This window comes from Entelurus aequoreus, linkage group LG02, assembly GCF_033978785.1.
Source record: "Entelurus aequoreus isolate RoL-2023_Sb linkage group LG02, RoL_Eaeq_v1.1, whole genome shotgun sequence".
Lineage (NCBI taxonomy): Eukaryota > Metazoa > Chordata > Actinopteri > Syngnathiformes > Syngnathidae > Entelurus > Entelurus aequoreus.
This window is the reverse complement of record NC_084732.1, coordinates 9,913,818-9,939,913: the sequence shown is the minus strand read 5'-3', so window position 1 is coordinate 9,939,913 and position 26,096 is coordinate 9,913,818. Positions and strand designations below refer to the sequence as shown.

Below are 26,096 nucleotides of genomic sequence, written 5' to 3'. Positions count from 1 at the left end.
CTAATAATGGTGATTTAGATAGTTAGTGTTAGCTGTCATTGAAAGTATATTCGATCATAACAACATGACTGCATATTGTTTGTTGCTTCTCTTGGACTTATTTTGTATGTGTGCTCGGTGTGTGACCGCCGTAAATACCAATCATTTTATTCAGGCGTGTAAAAATGTTTACAACACAAACTTAGTATTTGTGAAAAATATAGACATTTAAACACAAATGGGTTCTGTAAGCCACAAATGGTAACACAAGCTTTCCAATTATGATTTTACTTTGAAAAATGTAACTGTGAGCAAGTTGCAAAGAGCCCTTTTAAAAGTTAGGGAGTTTTGTGCTTTCAAACTGTGATTGCGCCACAGGGCTAGTGACAGTGTGTGTGTGTGTCGGCAGGGCGGATGAAAAATGAAGACACTTCAGATAGTTGTTGTTGTTTTACCTTTGTTATTAAATAGAAAGTTAATCCATCACCCCTTTGTTATGTTGGTTTGATATACAGTACTCTATAGGGCTTTATATTGTGTTCAAAGTGTACAAACCTTTACTAAAATATGGACTTTTGTCGAGGCTGGAACCCATTATTCATGTTTACATAGTTTTTTTTTATGGAGAAATGTTCTTCAATATACACACTTTTCTATTTATGAACCCTGTTCAAGAACCAAATAAGTTAATAAATCAAGGTTCCACTGTACTTGACAGACAAGTAATGTTGTATTTTTTGCATAGGTTTAAAATACTGTCGCCATTTGTCAGACACTTAAACAATTCCAGAATCATACTTTACACTTTACGGTGTATTTCGTACATGACTGCTTTACATATTTCAGTTTTAGATTTGTTTCCCCTTATGTATATGTTATATTATAACTACAGACAATGTTTGTTACCAACAATTAAGAAACAAAGTTTTTTCTATAGATCATTTAATTTGACATACCATAATTTTAGATGGTGGAAATCTACCTTATTTCTCAGAATGCTTTACTTTGTCCAAGTATAATACATTTGTATTTATTTTTTGTGTTTGTAAAGTATGTTTTGTGTTCAAGCCAACATCTTTCTTCCTGTTAAATTCAGTCTCCAGCTATCTAGTTCTAGGTTGTCTTTCTAGGAGCCGGGTTTTGTGGACAAGACACTACACTCTAAAACGAAAGAGCCCATGCTTAGTAAAGTGAGTTATCAAAGTAGAAATCAATGCAAGGACAAACATTTATTGTCCGAGGAGGCTGCCACAAGTGTTGCCCCTCACATGCCGCTGAATCGGATGAGTCTGGGGGGAGAGGAAAATGGGAAAGTTGGCTGTCTGTTTCAACAGGCCGCACAAAAAGTGAAAAAAGAATAAGAAAGAGGACATGGGAAACCTCCTGATACCGCGCTATTGTCCCACTCAAAGCTTCTCTTGTACTGGCCTGCCAAACCAACCACAGCAAGCGCTTTCCCAGGGCTTTAGTTTAATCTTTATTCCTCTCGTAGACTTCCAGAGAAAACAAACAAGCGTATTCCTGAGGCCTGAATGATGTAAGTGTGCTTGTATTTGGACATCTGTCAGGATGAGGCGCCGGACACCAGCATCAACGTCACGCATTTGGGCTTCTACTAATATTATGTTGATCAACACAGACACTATAAAGGCGTAGGCGGTGTCCTTAGATTCAGCACATTTGTCTACACAGTTTACACTCCTCATCTTCCAAAATGAAGTAAAGCAACTAGCACATATTGCTTATTTCCTAAATAACAAATAAGGAAATGTTATTGGATCATGCTCCTTTTCCCCCAAGAATACAAACGATTGTAATGGTCGTTGAACGTTCCAGTGAGTATATTGAGTTGTTGTTATTTCAGCCAACTTCTACACAAGCGTTTCCCAATATCAATTGTTTGTGGCTCGGGAACAAGTATGGCACACCCTCAAGTAATGCAAGAGGAATGAGTGAGCCTTTCCAGCATGACCTTAAAAGTTACACGCATGCATGTGCTGTGCACAACGTAATCTCTCACAGGGGTAAAAGGAAGCAGGAGTGTAGCGGGTGGATTTACTTACAAACGAGCATGGAGGGGCAACAAACACCAGAGTGACCATTTTCATATGTTTCAGTCATTTTAACGAAAACCAGGGTTGAATAAACTTGTTTTCTCTTTGTGTGTGTGTGTCTGCACATGTGCTCCTCCACAGATGGAGACTATCTGACATTTACCAGATATGAGCCTATTGGAGTTTGTGGACAAATCATCCCTGTGAGTATAACAATCCCTGCAATTGACATGCATCATAATACAAATGGACTGTCAAGCAAGAAAAGTGCAGAGCAAACAGTCAAGGCTCGTACATGTAAACCCCTCTAAATGTGAGGGAAGGGATTGAGTAGGTAAAGATAAAAGTTGAGGAGGCACAGCTGATTGTGCAAGAGTGCGGAAAAGTGTGTGGTTTGCGTGTTGATCTCCATGACCGCCTGTGTAAAACCGAAATAACACAGGCCTGCAATGTTGTGCAGCGCTCCATTGCACGTGTTGCAACTCCACCACCTTCTCATAATGCAGCAGGAAGAAAACACATTTTTCCACTTGACTATGTTTAGACAAGAGTGAAAGCGAGAGTAAGTGAGGGGAGAGCGATGACTTATTGTGCTTGACTTATGACCACCCAGCGCCTCATTCTGTTGCATGATGTCTTTTTCCTGTGTGTGTGTGTGTGTGTGTGTGTGTGTGTGTGTGTGTGTGTGTGTGTGTGTGTGACGAACAGTGGAACTTCCCTCTGATGATGACGGCATGGAAGCTAGGCCCGGCGCTGGCATGTGGAAACACCGTTGTCCTCAAACCTGCTGAGCAAACACCGCTCACCTGCCTCTATATGGCGGCGCTTGTCAAGGAGGTAACGCACAGCTATAATCAGTCCAACTAGTCAAATCCAGTAGAAGCTAGCTTATCTCTTGCCGTAGTTATCTTTTACGGCTAATACCGAAGCATACCAATGTGCTGTAAAAAGAGTTCCTAAGTGTTTGCTCTTACAATAACAATGTGGCTTCAGCTTGGTTATTATACAGGTTACAGAACATAAATTAAATATTGTTAACAGATTTTGAATGCATTTTTAAAGTGATTTAGAGGTAGAATTGATTGCTCTCATTAGCTGCATTGCTAGCCAACAAGAATGAGCCGATTTTTACATGTTAGACTGCAAAAACCCCCCAAAACTTTTGTCTTCTTGTCTTTTATAAGGATTGTGAACGATAGGAAAAATTGAAAAAAAAAAGTGCAGTTCCCCTTTAAACTTTTTATCTGCCGTCTTCTTGGTTGGACCATGTAAGCAGTGGAGGTGGCAATCTTTGGGCACATCAGGATTTGATTTCATTCTGATTCTTGGGGTGAAGATTTGATTCAGAATTGATTCTCGATTCGACACAATTATAGTAATATAATATTTGGTAAATAAATTATAATAAAACCTTTTCAAAACAAGTTACACATTACAAAACTTCTCTTGGCTGCTGACAAACAACTTATACGTTGGCCTAAAAAATATTTTTGAAATTTAATTTCTAAAATTGTATTTACAAAAATCAACAAGCCGTAAAAAATGGATGGATGGAATTTAATAAAAGAAAACAGACCAACCCCAACTCCAACACAAATCCCAGTTTTACAATACTTAGGATATAAATTTACTAAGCAATTGAGAAGACATACAAATACTATACATTACAATTTCTTTTTTTTAAATCGATTTTCTAAAATTATAAATCGATTTAGAATCGGAATGAGTAAAACATGTGATTTGGATGTGAATGGACTTTTTTGAACACCTCAAATAAGCAGCACTAATACCAGCGCAAGAGAAGGAAAACATTATGTTACAAATGCAGTGTTTGGAAAAGCATGTGATTTCATTCATAAGGAATAAAGCAATCTGCATAGCATCCCTTTTTAATCCTTTCTTTCGGAAATATATATATTTTTTGCATGTGCCTTTTCCCGAGACAGCAATGATTGATAGCCGGAAAGCCTGTCACCGAATCTGTTCTTTTTATTAAACTACTATTGGCAACATATGCTAGCTGTTGCTGTTGTTCTTATATTTTTTGGTTTGAATAATGTAATGTTGAATTAGTGACATACAGAACCTATACCTAAGAATGTCAATGATCCAATGATAATCCAACAATTCAGAAGAAAAGCCGGGAAAAAAGTCAACTACAAAGTGTCATCAGTGATGTGACTGACAAGAGGATTAGTATGGTGATCAGATTAGACAAATATTATCATGATCTATCTCATCCTGCAAATCCGGCCTCACCTCAACATGGAGTCTGTCTGTCTGGGTCCTTTCTCTTTTTTGAAGTTCTCTTCGTTTTGTGCTGGTAGGAAGGTTGGGTTGGGTCTGGATTCCCCCATGTTGCCTGTAGTTTTGCTTGGCTCTGCAGTCATCTCCGCTAAGCCTTGTTTCCTCTCATATTGTTTTGACAGGTTGGCTTTCCACCGGGAGTTGTCAATATTTTGCCAGGATTCGGGCCAACGGCGGGAGCGGCGATTGCTTCGCACATGGGCATCGACAAAGTGGCGTTCACAGGATCAACGCAGGTACATTTTCATGTGGGAGAACAGCTGCTGGCTCGTAGTGACACAGTGACCAACATGTGCGGGATAAGCGAGCATGCTGGGTAATTAGAGGACATCGAGCCTGCTTTGGATCCAAAATGACAAACAAATGGGGTCTTATATAAACAGAAAGCCCTGTCATTATTCTTTTTTGGCAAGGATGTCAGATTTTATCTTGCACATGTGCACATATTTGCTCTGTCAAGAGTATACAAACATCTGTTTAAAAACACTGGCCCTCCTTTGTTAACCCTTTACTGTTCAGCCACACACTACTGTAGTTTTACATGACTGGAAAGAAGCTCATGGGAAACTAAATAATTGAGTGCATACCATGTTAGGGGAAGGATCCAACTGCATTCTTTGCAGCAGATTCCTCTTCTACAGACCATTAATAAATATCTGCTGTTTCTACTGCATTCTAACCCCTATGATAAAAGCTTTTACAGTAAACCAAACACAGAACTAACATTGCTAGCCTGTATTTCACAAACCCCTTTGCCAAATGAGGCATGTCATGTTTGGATTAGTCCTGTGCTTTATACAATCTGTTTTGATTTAGGTGCTGTGCACAGGTATGCGTTATTGGCATCTTTGTGATAAGCCTCCATCTTGGACCAAACAAACACAGGGCACTAACTAAAGTGTGGAGCTCAGTGAAATGCAGCAACGTGTGCCATGACATTAACGAATGACGTAATCTCAGCTGTACTCAATATGGCCCTGATGGCAACGTGATTATGCAACATTAAGATGCTGAGCGTAGAAAACAACTAATATTGTTATGAAAACATGCATGGTTTATTGGAGCCAGAGGAAAGTAGAGATGGCCGATCCTGATCGGATTGCCTTTTTTAACTGATCGGCTGAAGAGCTGCTAAGCCAAGCTGATCTTTACCGGAGCGGTTTCCAAGTGTTTACATGACTAAAGATTGTCCATCCATCCATCCATTTTTAATTTTCTACCGCTTATCGCTCTTGGGATCGCAGGGGAGCATGGACTCCAGGAGGGTGCGTGTCCTGCTAGAACACCGGCTCGAATTTGAGAGCAGGCTGCAACGAAGGCATCATTTATCTACAGTGCCAAAAAGACTTTAATGCTTCTAGAATATTAATCCTCACCAGCATGGCGAAAAATTAGTAACATTATCACTGGAGGACTAGAGGAAAAGGAATGGTTATAACGATGCTACACACACTCACCAAACAGGACAAAACAAGAAGCTAACCGCTAATGCTTTAATGTAAAATAGGGGTGATGGATCCAGATGTCGTACTATTGATACGAAAGTGATTAGAGCGATATGATTGTTGTTCGTGTTATTACAAAAATATTTTTTGGGGGTTGTTTTTGTTATTGTTTACAAACTCAAGGAGTTAGTCTCTGGATTTACTCCTTCAGTTTTAGGCCAAAACTCAAATTATTTAAATGGGAGCCGCTAGTAGTATTTACTTTTGTTGAGTTAATGTGCACTAGGTTATTTAGTAAAAAAAAAAATGCTACGTAAAATTAAATTCCACAAATTTGATTTAAAACCCCCGTTCATGAAAGTGAAATCACAGAAATTGTAAATTCTCAGAAAAACAAGAAGTCAACAGACTGCTGTGACTTGGACTTTTCTCTGATCAAGGAAATTGTTGATTTTATAGCTGTTCCCTTCACTTATGTATGTAATATTTCTTTTATAAAAGGTGTTTTCCCAAAGAAAATGAAAACTGCAAAAGTTATTCCCATCTTCAAAAGTGGAGATAAGCATCAGTTCACCAACTATAGGCCTATTTCTCTACTCTCACAATTTTCAAAAATCCTTGGAAAATTATTTGTGTCAAGATTAGACAGTTTTATTGATAAGCATCACTTGCTAAGTGAACACCAATATGGTTTTCGACCAAACAGGTCCACTTCCATGGCAGTGATGGAACTAGTTGAGAAGGTAACCACTGCAATTGATAAGAGGGAGTTTGTTGTTGGCGTTTTTATTGACCTGAGCAAGGCCTTTGACACCATCGATCACACATTGCTTTTAAACAAAATGCAGAGGTATGATTTTAGAGGTCTTGCTCATGATTGGTTGAAAAGTTATCTTGGTGGCAGAGAACAGTACGTGCATATGAATAATGTAGATTCAGATAAAAAGATTATAACAAATGGAGTACCCCAAGGTTCTGTACTGGGACCAAAATTGTTTTTATTATACATTAATGATATCTGTAAAATCTTTAAAAAACTCAAATGTATTCTCTTTGCTGATGATACAAGTCTGTACTGTTCTGGGCAAGACCTTGGCCAACTCTTAGGGACTGTAGAGAGTGAACTCCACATACTAAAGCAATGGTTTGATGCCAATAAACTATCAATCAATCTAAATAAAACAAAATATATCATTTTTGGAAGTAGGAAAAATAACATACAGTGTCATATAAGAATTGATGATATGGAGATAGAAAGGGTGTATTCAACAACATTTTTGGGAATCCATATAGATGATATATTAAATTGGAAACTGCACATAAATATACTTAAGACAAAGATCGCAAAAAATATTGCTCTGTTACACAAAATCAAAAACTCCGTAAATCAAAAGGCTCTTATTATGTTATATAATTCTTTCGTACTCCCTTATCTTAATTATTGTGTTGAAATCTGGGGTAACAATTACAAAACAAATATTAAATCTATATTCCTACTTCAAAAGAAAGTGATTAGAATTGTAAATTATGCAGATTATCATGACCATACCAATGCTCTGTTTATTAAATTAAAAACATTAAAACTGCACGATCTTGTTGACCTCAACACTGCTATTGTGACGTACAAAGCTCATAACCACATGCTGCCTGGATGTCTACAGGAGAGGTTTAAACCCAGAGAGAATCCCTATGACCTCAGAGGTTCAGCTGTCTTCCAGAAAGCTAAGATAAGAACAAGCTTAAAAAGTAGATGTGTTTCTGTCAGGGGGGTTCAACTCTGGAACAGCTTGGATGATTCCTTAAAATGTTCCAGTTCCATTCACACATTTAAAAAACACTTTAAGACTAATGTCTTGAAAAAATATATCACTCTTGAATCAACACAGTAGTTAATACTATGATCAATGTTAATTCAAATACTAAATGTGGGATATAAACAGTGTTGGGTTAGTTACTGAAAACCAGTAACTAGTTACAATTACTAGTTACTTTATTTCAAAAGTAACTCAGTTACTAACTCAGTTACTTACACCAAAAAGTAATGCGTTACTGTGAAAAGTAACTATTTAGTTACTTCTTCCCCCCCTTTTTTTAAGGCTCCCATTAATGCCCTTTTAGCCTTCATTTCAGTACTGTTATTGCACTGGAGAATAATACAATCTGTTGATCAACTTGACATGCTGTTATGGTTTACTAAGGGGAGGTGACGGCAAACAGACACTAGATGGCAGTATGTACAATTATTTATTATATCTATAGTAACATACATATATATATAATAATAATAATTAACAATACTAATAAACTAGAATGGAGTGTGACAAAATCCAAGAGTGTATGAGGGTGACTATGTGTGTAGATTAACTGAAGTGTGTGTTACCAAGTGTTGCACGAGAGAAGAGGAAGTCCATGGGCAGGCAGGTGATCCGGGGAGATAGAGAGGCGTCAGAATCCAGGGACGAGCAAGGAGTCGGGGAACGAAGGAGGCAGTCAGGGAAGCAGGGGAACGACGGGGAATGACGAGTCACACAGCAACGTCAAAACACGGGAACGGAGGTCTGCAGTAGGATGACACGACAATGAGACACGGAAGGGAAAACAGAATTTGAGAGCAGGATTGCATCAAGCAGGATGGTCGCTTACTAAACGCCAATTGAAGACTATATTCCGGCGGCGGCATGCCAGGTTGTCCACGCTTATGAAGGCAGCTACTTCATTAACGGCAGGTGTGCTGATAGAGGATTGCCGCCAGCTGTGGAGGTGCGTGGCCGCGGTCTGCGCGGCGCGTGTGGGGGCGTGTCCTGCGGTGCTTGCAGCGCGCAAGGTTGAGTGCGCATTCCAATGCGCCCCGGCCGTGACAGTATCCCCCTCCTTATGGACAGCTCCCAGATGTCCTCTAGCTGGAACCAACAGAAACACGGGAACAAAAGTCAAGGGAGGGCGGAGGGGCGAATTGGAGGTGGGTCGCCGGCCCAAGTGTCCCCGAATCCACCGGGGACGAGTCTGGTGGAGAGAAGAACGCCGCTGAGGCGGACGACCAAGGAACGGCCACCCTCTTGGCCGTCGGGAAGGCGGACGCAAGTGGTGCCATGATGAGTCTCGCCGGAGACGAGGAGGTGACATCGGAGGCAAAGAGGATGACGTCATCGGCGGCGTGGAAGTGACAGACATCGGCGGCGAGGAAGCGGCAGATGTCATTGGCGACGTGGAAGCGGCAGACGTCATCGGCGACGTGGAAGCGGCAGACGTCATCGGCGACGTGGAAGCGGCAGATGTCATCGGCAATGCAGGCATGGAAGCAGCAGGCGTTGTCGGCGCCGGACACGAGGACGGCTGAGGATCAGGCCGAGGTGCTGAGGTCGACGCTGCAGGCCGAGGGGCAGAGGTCGAGGCCAGCCTGGAAGCTGGCGGAGACGCAGGAGTCAGCCTGGAAGCTGGTGCTAGCTCTGAGGCTAGTTCGGGGACAGGTGCTAGCTCGGATGCTAGTTCGGGGACAGGTGCTAGCTCGGACGCTAGTTCGAGGTCAGGTGCTAGCTCGGACGCTAGTTCGGGGTCAGGTGCTAGCTCGAACGCTAGTTCGGGGTCAGGTGCTAGTTCGGGGTCAGGTGCTAGCTCGGACGCTAGCTCGGGGTCAGGTGCTAGCTCGGACGCTAGCTCGGGGTCAGGTGCTAGCTCGGACGCTAGCTCGGGGTCAGGTGCTAGCTCGGGGACAGATGCTAGCTCGGGGACAGGTGCTAGCTCGGACGCTAGCTCGGGGTCAGGTGCTAGCTCGGACGCTAGCTCGGGGTCAGGTGCTAGCTTGGAGACTGGTGGCTGCGGCTGAGAAAAGCAGAAGACAGGCGGTATTTGTCTGGCAGGTGGTAGCCTGTCTGGGTGCAGCTGTGCTACCACATCAGCACAGCCACCAGTACTAAAATGGAAGAGACTAGTACTACCCCACCCCCCTCCGAACGCGGATGCCAGACGCTTCCAGCTGACTGAGGGACAGTCACTAAGGGTGGGAGGTGGGTGGCCAGGCGGCGGGTAAATTCTTCTATCCCTACAGCACTGCTAAACATTTCAAGATTTTGCTGAGGTGGGCTACAAAAATTGTCCAGGGTGGATTGAAAAGAAAAAGACATAATGAGAGGGGCAAAAAGAAAGGAGGAAGAAAAGAAAAAAAGTCACTGGGGCAGAGCTAAAGTCACTGGGGGCGGGGCTAAAGTCACTGGGGGCGGGGCTAATTAATTGTGCCGTCAGGTCCCTAATCAATTGGCCGGAATATACTGTTGTGGTTTACTAAGGGGAGGTGACGGCAAACAGACACTAGATGGCAGTATGTACAATTATTTATTATATCTATAGTAACATACATATATATATAATAATAATAATTAACAATACTAATAAACTAGAATGGAGTGTGACAAAATCCAAGAGTGTATGAGGGTGACTATGTGTGTAGATTAACTGAAGTGTGTGTTACCAAGTGTTGCACGAGAGAAGAGGAAGTCCATGGGCAGGCAGATCCGGGGAGATAGAGAGGCGTCAGAATCCAGGGAAGAGCAAGGAGTGAACGAAGGAGGCAGTCAGGGAAGCAGGGGAACGACGGGGAATGACGAGTCACACAGCAACGTCAAAACACGGGAACGGAGGTCTGCAGTAGGATGACACGACAATGAGACACGGAAGGGAAAACAGACAGAGAGAGCAGGATTGCATCGAGCAGGATGGTCGCTTACTAAACGCCAATTGAAGACTATATTCCGGCGGCGGCATGCCAGGTTGTCCACGCTTATGAAGGCAGCTACTTCATTAACGGCAGGTGTGCTGATAGAGGATTGCCGCCAGCTGTGGAGGTGCGTGGCCGCGGTCTGCGCGGCGCGTGTGGGGGCGTGTCCTGCGGTGCTTGCAGCGCGCAAGGTTGAGGGCGCATTCCAATGCGCCCCGGCCGTGACACATGCATTTGCATCACTGACCTCAGAAAGCAATGTGGTCTACATACAACACACAAAGACAAAGATATGTTTCAAAGGGCCAATTTATTTCAGGCCAGAAAAAGTTGACAAAACTATTTTAAATAGCTGCAACATAATGGCACTTTAACTTTAACTCTAAGTAGATAGGATCTTTGATCCAAGACACAACTTACATTTAACTAAAATGTTATTTTCTTTGTGCTCGACAAAAGAAAAGTATTGAGAATGTCTCCATGTTAAAAAACTCGACTTCTGGCTTCGCCATGATGTCTTGTTAGTTGTTATGAGAGTAGCGTATGTGTGTGTGTGTGTGTGTGTGTGTGTGGCCCTTTTAGATATGACAGCATGAGAGGTGAGTGACGTCAGTGAGTGAGTGGGCGAGAGAGGTGAGGGAGCGGCGACAGTGAGTGCGTGTAGGTGCTCTAGCTTGGTGGATGGCTGCGTGCAATAAAGTCACAAAGTTGCAACAAACCGCCGGGTTCGTCATTCACCCTCAGCTGTAAAGACCCTCTTCCGGGTAAAGTGAAGGTTGTTAGACCCGAAGTACGGCTCTGGAGGAACGTCTCCCCTGTGGGGAGGCGTGCTTTCTGTGGGTGGGGGAAAGCACGCCTCTTCTTTTCCACCGGAGCGCTCCAATAAAACACACTCAGATCTTCAGTTTCTAGCCGATACTACATACAAATAACGTAAAATAACGCAGTAACGCATCATGCAGTAACGGTAACTGAGTTACTGTATATAAAAAAATAACGCGTTAGATTACTAGTTACCGCCGAAACTAACGGCGTTACAGTAACGCGTTACTTAGTAACGCGTTAGTCCCAACACTGGATATAAATAATAATGGAAGTATAATTGTTTGTATATAGTATATAAATTGGTACAAAGGTTTAACATGTGTACAAGGATATTTCACATGCCTTTACTGTGTATATAATTGAACTGTGTTTATGTTATGTATAATGTGTATTTATAATATGTTGTACAAAGGACATTTAATAATTTTCGGAAGTTTATTTTGTACTTGACATTGTTTATAGGGTTAGGCGCAATAAGTGTTCAACTTCAGCCTAAACCCTTTCGGTCTGCAACATTTTCAATTTTAAATTATGAATTTACAACTGTTTTTTTATTTTGTTGACGATTGACCGAAGAATAATAAACTTGAAACTTGAATATAAAACAATACTAAAAATTCCAAATTTAATAAGACAAACTTTATAAAAATGTGTTATCGTGTTTACTTTAGTTACTTGCTATAAAACATTTTTAGTTCTGTAATCTATTGTCAAAACATCGAATGGGGACTCGAAATCGGCTCGAGATCGGAGGCCAAAAACGGGACTCCTCTACAGTAAAGTCATGGCATAATTCAAGTGCACAATCATTCATCTAAATAATTTAGGTGCCAATCATTAAATTCAGCTAGTATTCACGAACAATGGCCAAATCCTTGTTTACCTATTGTATAAGATATGTTGTTTTGCAAGGGCGGTATAGTGTGTTTTCCCTCTCACGCGATCTTGCATAACTGCCTCTAGTAAGAAAACATTTTTTCAGTTTTTTAATCAACGCGCCTTGATTGAAAATTTCCCTGGTGAGTGGTCCGCATGCTTTTTTCCTACCGGTTTTCCTGTTGTTTCCTTGTGATCTGGAGTCAATTAGAGTGGAAAAGAGCCAATGCTGTCAGAAGCTGCCCGTGCCCAGACAGTGAGTCACCGCAAAGTAGTAGCATGGATATCAGAGGGAGAGCAGCATCTTCTTGCTGAGTGGAAATCGGTGCTGTGGCTGCAGGTGCATTTTAGCTTTGGAGTCCTCCCTGCGGTGACTCACGTGAGGCTGTGACTCCTCATGGGCGAGTCTGGCGGTTCAACAGGCTTTGTTTACCTCTCATTGAGAACAAACTAACCTCCCCTTAGTCAGGCACGCTGTGCTGATCAAAGACAGGTGATTCCAAGGCAAATGTTGTGCTGTTTGATTACTCCTGCGGTGCCGGGCCAACACAGCCCACTCGACTGTTGAGGAACCATAGTGAGAATGTCTTTTGCTGGCAGAGATGCAAAGAAAAGATTTTTTTCATATAAGTGTTGCCTTGGATCTCATTAAATTGTGCAGGTGTACCTAATGAAAGGTAGTTTGGATGGAAGCAGCAATAAACTGTTATGACTGTTAAAGCTTCAGTTTATTTTAAAGTGGGAGGCACCAGAAGACTTCAAAAACAAAAAAATACTTAACTTATTTTTGAAACCTATGTATGTTGACTCAAAAAAGAAATAATAACGCTCAACATTAGAAGACCACCACTGGCTAACAAACATTAGTGTGTTTAAATAAAAATAAAAAATATCAACATTTTTCACAACTACAATAGAAATTGGGTACAAAAGGTTGTTTGGCCCAAATAACTTGACTAGCGCTCATGGCTCTCTTGTACATGTGTGTGCACATACACAACATTCATATGTGGATAGATCTGTGAGAACGAAAGGTTTTAAAAACGGATGACATGGTTTGTAGTGTTGGTCGTGATCTCGGGATGCAGAGACGGCAGGCGGTGTGCAGGTAAAATGTATTCATTAAAAAATACAAAAACAGTGCAACAGAGAAGTACACAGTCACAGGCAGCATAGGGAAAGCCATGTAGCATTGAGGTACAAAGCACAGTGATCCAGCCATTCAAACGAAAAAGTTGCTTCATTGGCAACCAGTGACAGGTGTGTCCTAATTGCTAATCAGGGACAGGCGAAAACACCAGTGCTCAGACAAGCAAAGTGATTGAAAATGGAGGCAAAAATGTAGTGGAAACAAAAATAAGAGCACTGAAGAGGAAATAAAAAAAAATTCCAAAAACGAAGAATAAATGCTATGAGAGATCATGACACATTTTACATGGCGCCTACAGTGGTACATCAATTTAAGAATGTTTTGACATAAAAGTTGTCTCTCGACTAACTGTTATGCTTTAAGTTGTGAGCACATTTTTTTTACAGCTTTTCCTGTTCTCATGACAGCTGAATCCAAAAACTAAATTTGTAGCATAACATTACAGTATGTTGTTACTGATTTCCTGTGCATGCGTGTGTTAGTGCATGCAAGGCGCTAATGAGCTAACTTCAGTGCAAAATGAATATGTTTTAGTGTGGCTGTCAAAAATAAGTAGTTAGCTCATGCGATTAATCAGATAAAAACCCCACAATCATTCCTATACGCAGATTAATCATCCAGTTTATTTTGACTGTACATGCTCCTTTACCTTAACCGCAGATGGTTACCTGAAAAGCGGCGTGAATTGTTATAGTCAGTGATCAGGTCAATGTATACGTCACTGCAAAGATGAGTGAGGAGACTCTGACTCTGGCAAACGTGCATTCAAGGATAACATTTGTATAGTCTTCTTGTATGACGTTCTCATCCATCAATCCATTTTCTACCGCTTGGGCCCTTTTTTTAAGTTAATTTGAGTTATGCAAGCGTTTAATAACCTGTGATTATTCATGATTAATCCTAATTTTAAAAATTGATTAACCGGATTTAAAAAAAATAATCATTTGACAACACTAACTTTTAGTTCCTATGGTAAGGGAGTTAACAGAATGTAGTGTTACCACAAAGTACTCTCCAAAAAAATCTGTTTTTCAGGGAGTGGGGCGGCTCCAGGCGTATTATATTCTCTGAGGGAAGGTTCACTGGGCCACACTATGAAAAGCTCTGTTCTAGAGTAAATTAATACATTTCAACGACCAACCCCCAACATCAGTTTCATGTTCGTCTGCTTTATCATAAACCGCTTTCAAGTTGTGTGCCAATATTGGATGAAAAAAAGGAACATATGATACCTTTATAGTAAGGAGTAAAGTACTAACTAGAATGATGACAAAGAAAACCTCCCTACCGATACATGAGAACTCCACTTCTCTTTTTTCACAAGCTGCTACCCACACATGTGCTCACTTCCTCCTCCTGTGTCACACATCACAAAGGTGGTGCAAGTTTGTTATCCATCCCATGGAGCTATTTAGTGACTCCTGATCTTGAAATGCAGGGCCTTTATGAATTAAATTAAACTTTAATTTTTTTTTTTTTCTGGCTAGGTTGGAAAGCTGATCCAAGAAGCAGCTGGAAAGAGTAACCTAAAGAGAGTGACGCTGGAGCTGGGAGGCAAGAATCCGAATATCATATTCGCAGATGCGGATTGTAAGTTCACAAGTATTACATCATCAGAAGCTTTGAATTGGTTGTATGTATGACATTGACAGCCACCAGTCCAGGGTGCTCACCTATGACCATGAAAATGATAAGTGGTGCAAAATGAATGAATGCCAAGGAATTACATTTTGCAAAACAGGTTAAAGGCCTACTGAAACCCACTACTACCGACCACGCAGTCTGATAGTTTATATATCAATGATGAAATCTTAACATTGCAACACATGCCAATACGGCCGGGTTAACTTATAAAGTGCAATTTTAAATTTGCCGCTAAACTTCCGGTTCGAAACGCCTCTGAGGATGACGTATGCGCGTGACGTAGCCAGTAGAACACGGGTATGGCTTCCACATTGAAGCCAATACGAAATAGCTGTTTTCATCTCATTCTGGATGTATTCTGGACATCTGTGTTGGTGAATCTGTTGCAATTATATTCATTGCATTATGGAGAAAGAAGCTGAGCAAGCAAAGAAGAAAGTTCTCGGTGCAAAGCGGACGTATTTTGCGAAGGAAGTCAGCAGCAACACAACACAGCCGGTGTTTCATTGTTTACATTCCCGAAAGATGCAGTCAAGATCGAAGAACTCGGATGACAGAGACTCTAACCAGGAGGACTTTTGACTTCGATACACAGACGCCTGTAGAGAACTGGGACACAGACTCTTACCAGGATTACTTTGATTTGGATGACAAAGACGCAGACGTGCTACCGTGAGTATGCAGCTTTGGCTTCCAAACATTTGATCGCTTGACCGTACGTGCGCGTCACGTACATAACTTTGGTTAAATATATAAGCTTTATGAACCTTGGGTTAGGTGAACGGTCTTTTGGGCTGAGTGATTGTGTGTGTTGATCAGGTGTTTGAATTGTATTGGCGTGTTCTATGGAGCTAGGAGCTAGCAGAGGAGCTAGGAGCTAGCATAACAAACACGTAGGTGTTTTTATGCAGGATTAATTTGTGGCATATTAAATATAAGCCTGGTTGTGTTGTGGCTAATAGAGTATATATATGTCTTGTGTTTATTTACTGTTTTAGTCATTCCCAGCTGAATATCAGGTACCGTGAGTAGCAGCTGCGCTTCCAAACATTTGATCGCTTGCCAGTACGTGCGCGTCACATACGTTACTTTGTTTAAATATATAAGCTTTATGAACCTTGGGTTAGGTGAACGGTCTTTTGAGCTGAGTGGTTGTGTGTGTTGTGCAGGTGTTTGAATTGGATTGGCGGCTTGTATGGAGCTAGGAGCTAGGAGCTAGCATAGGAGCTAGGAGCTAGCATAACAAACACTGAGGTGTTTTTATGCAGGATTAATTTGTGGCATATTAAATATAAGCCTGGTTGTGTTGTGACTAATAGAGTATACACATGTCTTGTGTTTATTTACTGTTGTAGTCATTCACAGCTGAATATCAGGTCACCCCCGGCTCTCACAGCATCTTCCCTATCTGAATCGCTTCCACTCCCCACTAGTCCTTCACTTGCACTTTACTCATCCACAAATCTTTCATCCTCGCTCAAATTAATGGGGAAATTGTCGCTTTCTCGGTCCGAATCTCTCTCACTTCATGCGGCCATCATTGTAAACAATAGGGAACTTTGCGTATATGTTCAATTGACTACGTCACGCTACTTCCGGTAGGGGCAAGCCTTTTTTTTATCAGATACCAAAAGTTGCGATCTTTATCGTCGTTGTTCTATACTAAATCCTTTCAGCAAAAATATGGCAATATTGCGAAATGATCAAGTATGACACATAGAATAGATCTGATATCCCCGTTTAAATAAAAAAAATTGATTTCAGTAGGCCTTTAAAAGTGGTACAAAATGGATGGATGGATGGCTTAAAATGCAGATAGAGGAATATTTTGGAACCATTGTCCAAGAATGTAAGGGTTCAGTCTATTAATTCTAGCTAGCTTTAGAAAGTAGTTTGCAAACTAACAAGCAGGCGGAAGCATGTCTATTTCACTTTTGTTCAAGAATGTTCTCTTTTTTGCTGTTTATGAGTCATGGAAATTGATTTCTTCACCCCAAAAATGGTATGATCATTTTCTATAAACAGGAAGTTGTGTTAAAACATTATCATGTCTATGCTCTATCATATGAATATACAGAAAAAAAATCCTAACAACATAGTTGTCGACAACCTGTGGATGGATGGCTTTCATATAGATTTAAAGTAGCTCACCAAACTAGGCGAGCTGAAGCGTTAAAATGCTTTCAACATCCTTGGAAGATCTCCCTGAGGTCCGTAAATCAGGAAAGTGGACTCTGACTCACTTGGGTGCTTTGGCTACAGACCCATAAATCACAAGGGTCTATTAACTCTTTGTGTGCAACAGCAGGGTCTTTGTCTCTTTGGCACAGGATAACTCCAATAAATATTTGGGCAAAACATGTAACAAAACACAGCATAAAGAATTGGACACGATCATACCTTTGAATCAACTCCTATTTACATTTCCTCAGTGGACCTAGCTGTAGAACAAGCCCACCAGGGCGTGTTCTTCAATGCGGGCCAGTGTTGCACCGCAGGCTCGCGCATCTTTGTGGAGGAACCCATCTATGAGGAGTTTGTCAGGAGGAGCGTGGAGCGAGCCAAGAGGAGGACCGTGGGCAGCCCGTTTGATCCTACTGCTGAGCAGGGTCCACAGGTGAGAGGGTAAATCAACTATTTCTCCTGCTTCTTTTGAAAACAATCTTCCTCATCCCCCGTTGTATTCCTCCCTGCTACAGATCAGTCGCGAGCAGCAGAACCGTGTGCTGGAGTTCATCCAGAGTGGCATCAGTGAAGGTGCCAAGCTGGAGTGTGGTGGCAAAGCTCTGGGCTTGAAGGGTTTCTACATTGAGCCCACCGTGTTCTCCAACGTTCGGGACAACATGTGCATTGCCAAAGAAGAGGTAAAAATACTGTGTAGGCATATCCTGTAATAATTAGGGATAGGCGATATGGCTTTTAAATCTATATCACAATATATATGGCAGCTTTTTGCAATAACAATATATATCACAATATATATTTTTGGGCAAATAAATAACTACGTTTCCATGCACTAAATTAGTCTGATTTCTCAAGTAGTTAGTTTTTTTGTATTTTCACACTTACGTGTGAAGACCAAGTGTCCATGCACTTTCTCTAATGTGACTATTGGTCATACGCTGTGTGCCTCTCGTACACTGGGGGGGCACTTATTTCATTTTAGCGCGGTTAAATTAATTCCTTTTCCGGTTGACCTATGACGTCACACTAGCCACCTTGATTTAAGTGATGTCCGCGGTAATATTGGCAGATTACAAATAGTATGTTTCAAATAGCTATGCTGATGTTAAATAGCAGACAGCATCAACAAAGGAGCTTGGATTGTGCTGAATTAAGCCAGAATTTTACATTTCCTTAGCTACCTTCTTAAATAAATCTATGTTGCTTTTATCTACCATTGATGTACTTAAACATCCATCCATCCATCCATTTTCTACCGCTTGTCCCTTTCGGGGTTGTGAGGGGCACTGGAGCCTATCGCAGCTGCATTCGTGTTCTGTTATTTTAATATGTGAAGCAAATAAAAAATATTCCTTCATGACAAATGCTGCTACGTTTTTATTGAATGGTATCTGCTTCCGGGCTATGTGCCGCACATTGAGACGGGTGCATGCACTATACGAATTGTTCTTTCTGGCCGCACATTCCCCCTTAGAGAGCTCTGGTTTCCAATCGCGTTATCCAGGTGTGTTAATCCGATTTTTCAAAAACCAAACACGATCGGATTAAGGTGTTTCCATGTAGGAGGCATATTTAGAGCCAAACTATTTGAGAAATCGGACTAACTTAGTGCATGGACACCTACTGAAAGATCATTTCAAAACAAGTTTAAAAGGCTCCCAATTTTACCCTAGCATCATTTCCAATTGTATTATTTTCTCAAAACTATTATCAATCTACTTTTTTATTTATTGTTAACATCTGGTTACTTTCTGTGGTTTCATGGTTCTGTCTACAATACGATAAATGTCAGTATCGATCGAATACCAAGTAGTTACAGGGGCTGTATTGGTCATACCAATATTTGTACTTCAAATTTTCAAGATTATTGAATGATTCTATTTTTGATCACAATTATAATCAAACAAAACATTGTGGTTGACAATGTATTTATTGTGAATAATACAATGAAATATTCAGATGTAATAATCCAAACGTATTAGTAGCAGCTAAGTTCAAATGTTCTAAGTGAGTTACCATTAAGGGTGAATGAGTTCTTCTTTGGCCCACCCTTCCACAAAGTTTCGTGGAAAACGTTTAAGTCGTTTTTGCGTAATCCTGCTACCAGACAACCAAACAACGACAAAAACATCACTTCCTTGGCTAAGTGTTGAATTCCGTCCATCAACATAAAACCTTCTGAATGAGCCATGTGTATGTTCTGAAAATGCTTTGCAGATTTTTGGACCAGTACAGCAGATAATGAAGTTCAAAACAATGGAGGAAGTGATCGAAAGGGCCAACAACACAGACTACGGTTTGGTTGCTGCAGTGTTCACCAATGACATCAACAAAGCCATGACCATATCCACAGCCATGCAGGCTGGCACTGTCTGGTAAGTTTTCAACTTTTCGAAGTATCTGCCCTTTGCCCACTTGGCACACACTAACTGTAAACTGGCGTGGTGCCATTTCACTATCATTACAAAGGAAATGTTTGGTTTTCCATTTTTCTGCCCCCGAGCGCATACATTCTAGATGTAACAACAACACAACTCCACATGTAAATCGACACCCTAATTAAATTATGTGTAATGAAATGGCTATAAATTGTTACTTCTTGCATTCACCTCTAATTGTTTAGTTGTTCTTACATAATTATTTGCAGATGCCTCTGGCTCAGCTTAGATTTCTGGCTAGCCTACATTATGAGCCAAATATTTTTCATTACTTAGTATAGTGGACTTTTTAACTTTTCCATCATTCCTGATATTCCAACATACTTTCTGATACCGTATATCGATCAGGCTTCAGTTCATTCAGTTAGTAAAAAGGTTCCATATTGTCCTATTTTTCAACCATTCTAGTCTTAGCAGTTCCACTATAATGTCTTGAATGTGTGTCCTTCAAAATGGATATTAGCCCGTTTAAAAATGTTTTTAGCAAAGCCCTACAGGAAATGTTTATTATTACATCTGCAACTTTGATGTTGTTGAGTGTTGTTTGGGCATTGTTTCAATTTGTACGATTCTGATTCCTCGTTTTAATTATAGTGCACAACGATTATAGATTTCCGATTTCTCACCTATCAATTGTTTTAATTTGAATACAAAAGTTGAAAAATTGCTTTCCACATGAGTATACTTTCACAAATGTTTTACATTATTAAACCTCATAATAAAACATTTACGCATACCCTACTCTTTATGTGTTAGAAACAAGGACGTTCCGGTCAGGTTTTTTCTGCTGTTGATTCTGATTATTCTTGAGGGAATCACATGTATTAACAGTCATTTTTAAAATGTATTTATGGTGAATGCTATTCGCAGTATTGTGTAACCAGGGCTGCCCCAGGCTAAACTGGGGCCCCAAGCAGAATTTAATTCTCCATTTCAAAATGTCACACTTTTATTGATGTGAAACCATCTTTGTACTTTTTTGATCAAACTGAAATTTAATTTGATGAATGTTTTGTATTAAAACAAATTAATTGGAAATAAATTATTCAATAATGCATTTTTTTTAGTAACATAATCTTTATAAACCTTTCAAATTCAACTACAACTAGGATTTGAACCCAGTACCTCTGCCTTACAAAACAAGGACTAATGCTAATACTGCAATACTAATGTCTAGTCTAGTGTAGATCTGACCAATCTGAGTCCAAGACTAGATCTGACTAATCTGAGTCTCAAGAGTCTATGACTAGATCTGACCAATCTGAGTCCAAGACTAGATCTGACTAATCTGAGTCTTAAGAGTCTATAACTAGATCTGACCAATCTGAGTCCAAGACTAGATCTGAATAATCTGAGTCTTAAGAGTCTAAGACTAGATCTGACCAATCTGAGTCTACAACTAGAGCCGTCCAATCTAGATATAAAACTAGATCCGATCAAATTGAGTCCAAGACTAGATCTGACCAATCTGAGTTTAAGGCTCAATCCAAATTCTCCCTGTTTCCCCTTCTTCTTAATCCTCCCCCTTGGCTTTAGCATCTAGTGCCATGGCAAAGTGATGAAACTACGCTCCTAGGAATTCGGACGTTGCTCGAGTTTTGCTACGTCAGCAACCATCTGCGTTTTCCGACAGTGATGTAAAACAGATGCAACAAATATTTATTTACTTTTAAGATGCCGTCGAACAGGATGTTCGGCTTTGCTGAGGGAGAAATAGGACACCACTTGATTGACGTGAACGCGCAAAACCAAGGGTGAAGTGCTTAAACAAGGAGAAGGGGGAGTATTCGGATTGCGTCTAAGTCTAGATCTGACCCATCGAAGTCTAAGGCTCAATTCGAATTCTCCCTCCTCCCCTCCCCTATTCTACTTGACCCTCGCCCTTGGCTCTCGCATCTAGTGCCATGGCAAAGTACTGCAAATACGCCCCTATGCATACGGACGTCGCTGTGTCATCAACCCTCGCCATTTGCCAGCAGTGATGTAAGGCAGATGCAACAAATGTTTGTTTACTTTGAAGATGCCGTCACACGCGATGTTTGGCTTTTTTGCAAGTACTGGCGCATCAGTTGCGGTACGTAAAATGTGTTTTATTTTGTATTTGTGTTTGAAGCCAATATTTACGTGCAGTAGCAAAGGTTTGAAGGCTGACTAAATAAAAATCATTAATTATTCTTATTAACTACATTTGTTCGCTTCTCTGCGTTTCTGGTCTGCTATCTTTTTCCTTGCACTCGATAGTGTAGAGAGGTCTGCGAGCTCACTTCCCTTCGAGGGAGGTACTTAGCACTTCCCCCTATCTGATGGATAATTCGAACGCCTCTTGATTGACGAGAACGCGCAAAACCAAGGAGTGAGGGCAAAAACTAGGGGGAGAGGAGGGTTATTCAAATTAAATCTAAGAGTAGCTCTGGTCTAAGTGTATGAGCATGAACTGATGAAGCCTACTTGGATGACAGGCAAAACATCTTCAAAGACAAACCGAACAGTCCATTGCGATCGATTGAATGCCCTGACAACACATTCACCTAGATCAGGGGTCGGCAACCCAAAATGTTAAAAGAGCCATATTGGAGCAAAAATACAAAAACAAATCTGTCTGGAGCCGCAACAAATTAAAAGCCATATTACATACAGATAGTGTGTCATGAGATATACATTGAATTGAGATGACTTAAAGGAAACTAAATGAGCTCAAATATAGCTACAAACGAGGCATAATGATGCAATATGTACATACAGCTAGCCTAAGTAGCATGTTAGCATCGATTAGCTTGCAGTCATACAGTGACCAAATATGTCTGATTAGCACTCCACACAAGTCAATAACATCAACAAAACTCACCTTTGTGCATTCACGCACGTTAAAAGGGTGCTGGACAAAATGAGACAGAAAAAGAAGTGGCATAAAACACGTCCTAGAAAGTCGGAGAAAGTTATACATGGACACAAACTAAGGTGAGTTCAAGGAGCGCCAAAATTAGTAGGACAAAACGGCGCTCGCCAAATACTCGAATGAGTGAAGCATGTTTAATATAAACAGTGTGCTTTATAACAATTAGGGAGGTTTATGTCATGTTTGTTCTCCTACAGAAACCATATTAAAACAAAAAATGTATTTTTTTCCCCCTCATCTTTTTCCATTTTTCATACATTTTTGAAAAAGCTTCAGAGAGCCACTAGGGCGGCGCTAAAGAGCCGCATGCGGCTCTAGAGCCGCGGGTTGCCGACCCCTGACCTAGATGAATGAGAACATCCATAGACAAGGACCTATGTTGTGCACCACAGTAGCCAGTGTGCCTGAACGGGAAACTTTGCCATTATATTACTTTCAATGACAGAGCGGGAAGCGGCTAGGAAGGAGTTTGTGGTAGAATGTCATACTATGTACCCTGTCATTCATTAATTAACATTTTATATGCATTTTTTTACGCAAAACACACTGTTCTGTACATAGGTTGGGGCGACCCGGACTGTGATCATATATTGATACTATACAACCCTTGGTATCAACACAACACTATCAATTCATGCATCCATCCATCTTCCCTCTTGCATGTGTGCCTGACAATGGCCGCTAAACAGCAACAGAGCAGAGCAACAGTTGTTGCATTACCCTCAGATTTAACATATAGCGCTCACATTTAGTTTTAAGATTTACATGTATTATTTAGATTTAACATTTAGGTTTAGATTTAAGATTTAACCTTTATATTAAGATTTAACATTTAGGTTTAGATTGACCATTTAGAGCTCCCATTAAGACTTAAATTTAAGACTTATATTTAACATTTAGTTTTAGATTTATAATTAAGATTTATAATTTAAAGATTTAACATTTAGATTTAGATTTAACATTTATATGTAGATTTAACATTTGGGTTTAGATTTAACATTTAGATTTAGATTTAACATTTAGGTTTAGATCCAACATTTATGTTTGGATTTGACATTTAAATTCATATTTAAGATTTACTGTAGGTTCACATATCACATTTATATTTAAGATTTACAAAACCCAAAACCAGTGAACTTGGCACATTGTGTAAATCGTAAATAAAAATAGAATAGAATGATTTGAAAATCCATTTCAACTTATATTCAATTGAATATAATATAACATCTGTTTTATATTATATTCAGTCCATTGATACAAGATATTTAATGTTCATACTGAGAAACAATTTTTTTTTTTTGCAAATAATCATTAACTTAAAATTTAATGGCAGCAACACATTGCAAAAAAGTTGGCAAAGGGGCATTTTACCACTGTGTTACATGGCCTTTCCTTTTAACAACACTCAGTAAACGTTTGGGAACTGAGGAGCTTTTCAGGTGGAATTATTTCCCATTCTTGCTTGATGTACAGCTTAAGTTGTTCAACAGTCCGGGGTCTCTGTTGTGGTATTTTAGGCTTCATAATGCGCCAAACATTTTCAATGGGAGACAGGTCTGGACTACAGGCAGGCCAGTCTAGTACCCGCACACTTTTACAATGAAGCCACACTGTTGTAACACGTGGCTTGGCATTGTCTTGCTGAAATAAGCAGGGGCGTCCATGATAACGTTGCTTGATGGCAACATATGTTGCTCCAAAACCTGTATGTACCTTTCAGCATTAATGGTGCTTATACAGATGTGTAAGTTACCCATGCATTGGGCACTAATACACCCCCATACCATCACAGATGCTGGCTTTTGAACTTTGTGTCTAAAACAATCTGGATGGTTCTTTTCCTCTCTGGTCCGGAGGACACAACGTCCACAGTTTCCAAAAACAATTTGAAATGTGGACTCGTCAGACCACAGAACACTTTTCCACTTTGCATCAGTCCATCTTAGATGAGCGTGGGCCCAACAAAGCTGGCGGCGTTTCTGGGTGTTGTTGATAAATGGCTTTCACTTTGCATAGTAGAGTTTTTACTTGCACTTATTCATGTAGCGACAAACTGTAGTTACTGACAGTGGTTTTCTGAAGTGTTCCTGAGCCCATGTGGTGATATCCTTTACACACGGATATTGTTTTTTGATGCAGTACTGCCTGAGGGATAGAAAGTCACAGGCTTAGCCGCTTACGTGCAGTGATTTCTCCAGATTCACTGAACCTTTTGATGATATTACGAACCGTAGATGGTCAAATCCCTAGATTCCTTGCAATAGTTTGTTGAGAAATTTTGTTCTTAAACTGTTCGACAATTTGCTCACACATTTGTTCACACAGTGGTGACCCTCTCCCCATCCTTGTTTGTGAATGACTGATCATTTCATGGAAGCTGCTTTTATACCCAATCATGGCACCCACCTGTTCCCAATTAGCCTGTTCACCTGTGGGATGTTCAAAATAAGTGTTTGATGAGCATTCCTCAACTTTCTCAGTCTTTTTTTCCACTTGTGCCAGCTTTTTCGAAACATGTTGCAGGCATCAAATTCCAAATGAGCTAATGTTTGCAAAAAATAACAAAGTTTCCAGTTTGAACGTTAAGTATCTTGTCTTTGCAGTCTATTCAATTGAATATAAGTTGAAAAGGATTTGCAAATCATTGTATTCTGTTTTTATTTATCATTTACATAACGTGACAACTTCACTGGTTTTGGGTTTTGTAGATATAGATTTAGATGTGACATTTGGATTCATATTCATTATTTAGATTTAACATTTAGATATAATATTTTGATGCCATTCATCCATCCATTTTCTACCGCGTGTCCCTTTCAACAACATTTAATCTTGACCTAAATATGACGAAAATAAGCCAAATGTGAGAAATGTTTGTTAAATGTGACAAAAATGAGCCAAATGTGAGAAATATATCTGCTAGAAAAGTGTGATTGAACTTTAACATTCGGCACCCATAACGGAGGATAGAACACGGAACGGCACTTGTACTTCCGGTTTAAAGCACTAAACGAAAGAAAATATTGTGGACCTTAGCTATGTGAGCTACAGTGCTATCACAACACTCACATTTTAACATCATTTTAGGTTAGCCTGTTTATAGTAAAATAGGTCAAGGGCTAATTTTTTGCAAAATATGTTTTAGGTGTTTATAAACGGACTCTATGGGCACAAATAGTGTAAGAAAATCATTTAAAAGTCAACTTTGAATAATAGGTGTTAATTTTTTTTTTTACAAATCTTGTATAGATAATACAATTCTGCTTTATAATAGCAAGGGAGAAGTCAAATACATGTAAAGAAGTTTTTGGTACAAAACAGTCTTAACCATCCCCTGAAATCAAGTCTCATTCCAAAGCCTTTTTAATTTGTGAATATTTCCACGTTGTCTTTTCCCAGATGGCTGATGTTAAGCAACTCCCAATCTGCAACTGACTACTTTCAGCTGTGTTTGCTAAATACTAATGGGATTATGTTATCAAATCCAGAGGGTGGCTAAAATAGCAATAGCGATGGTGATGATATTTTTCTTACATCCATCTTTGTTGCTATGATGTTCCACTTGGGCCAAAATTCCACGCCTTGAG

General features: G+C 40.2%; 1 protein-coding gene across 1 annotated transcript in view; it reads left to right on the top strand.

The window, feature by feature from the left end:
* Positions 1–26,096, top strand: part of LOC133630048 (retinal dehydrogenase 2-like) — a 55,854-nt gene that overhangs the window by 28,763 nt on the left and 995 nt on the right. The window contains exons 5-11 of the mRNA XM_062021290.1: positions 2,175–2,236; positions 2,742–2,870; positions 4,463–4,576; positions 14,835–14,937; positions 17,424–17,608; positions 17,691–17,855; positions 19,393–19,550. Coding sequence (XP_061877274.1) covers positions 2,175–2,236; positions 2,742–2,870; positions 4,463–4,576; positions 14,835–14,937; positions 17,424–17,608; positions 17,691–17,855; positions 19,393–19,550 — 916 coding nt within the window. The remainder of the gene's footprint in view (positions 1–2,174; positions 2,237–2,741; positions 2,871–4,462; positions 4,577–14,834; positions 14,938–17,423; positions 17,609–17,690; positions 17,856–19,392; positions 19,551–26,096) is intronic.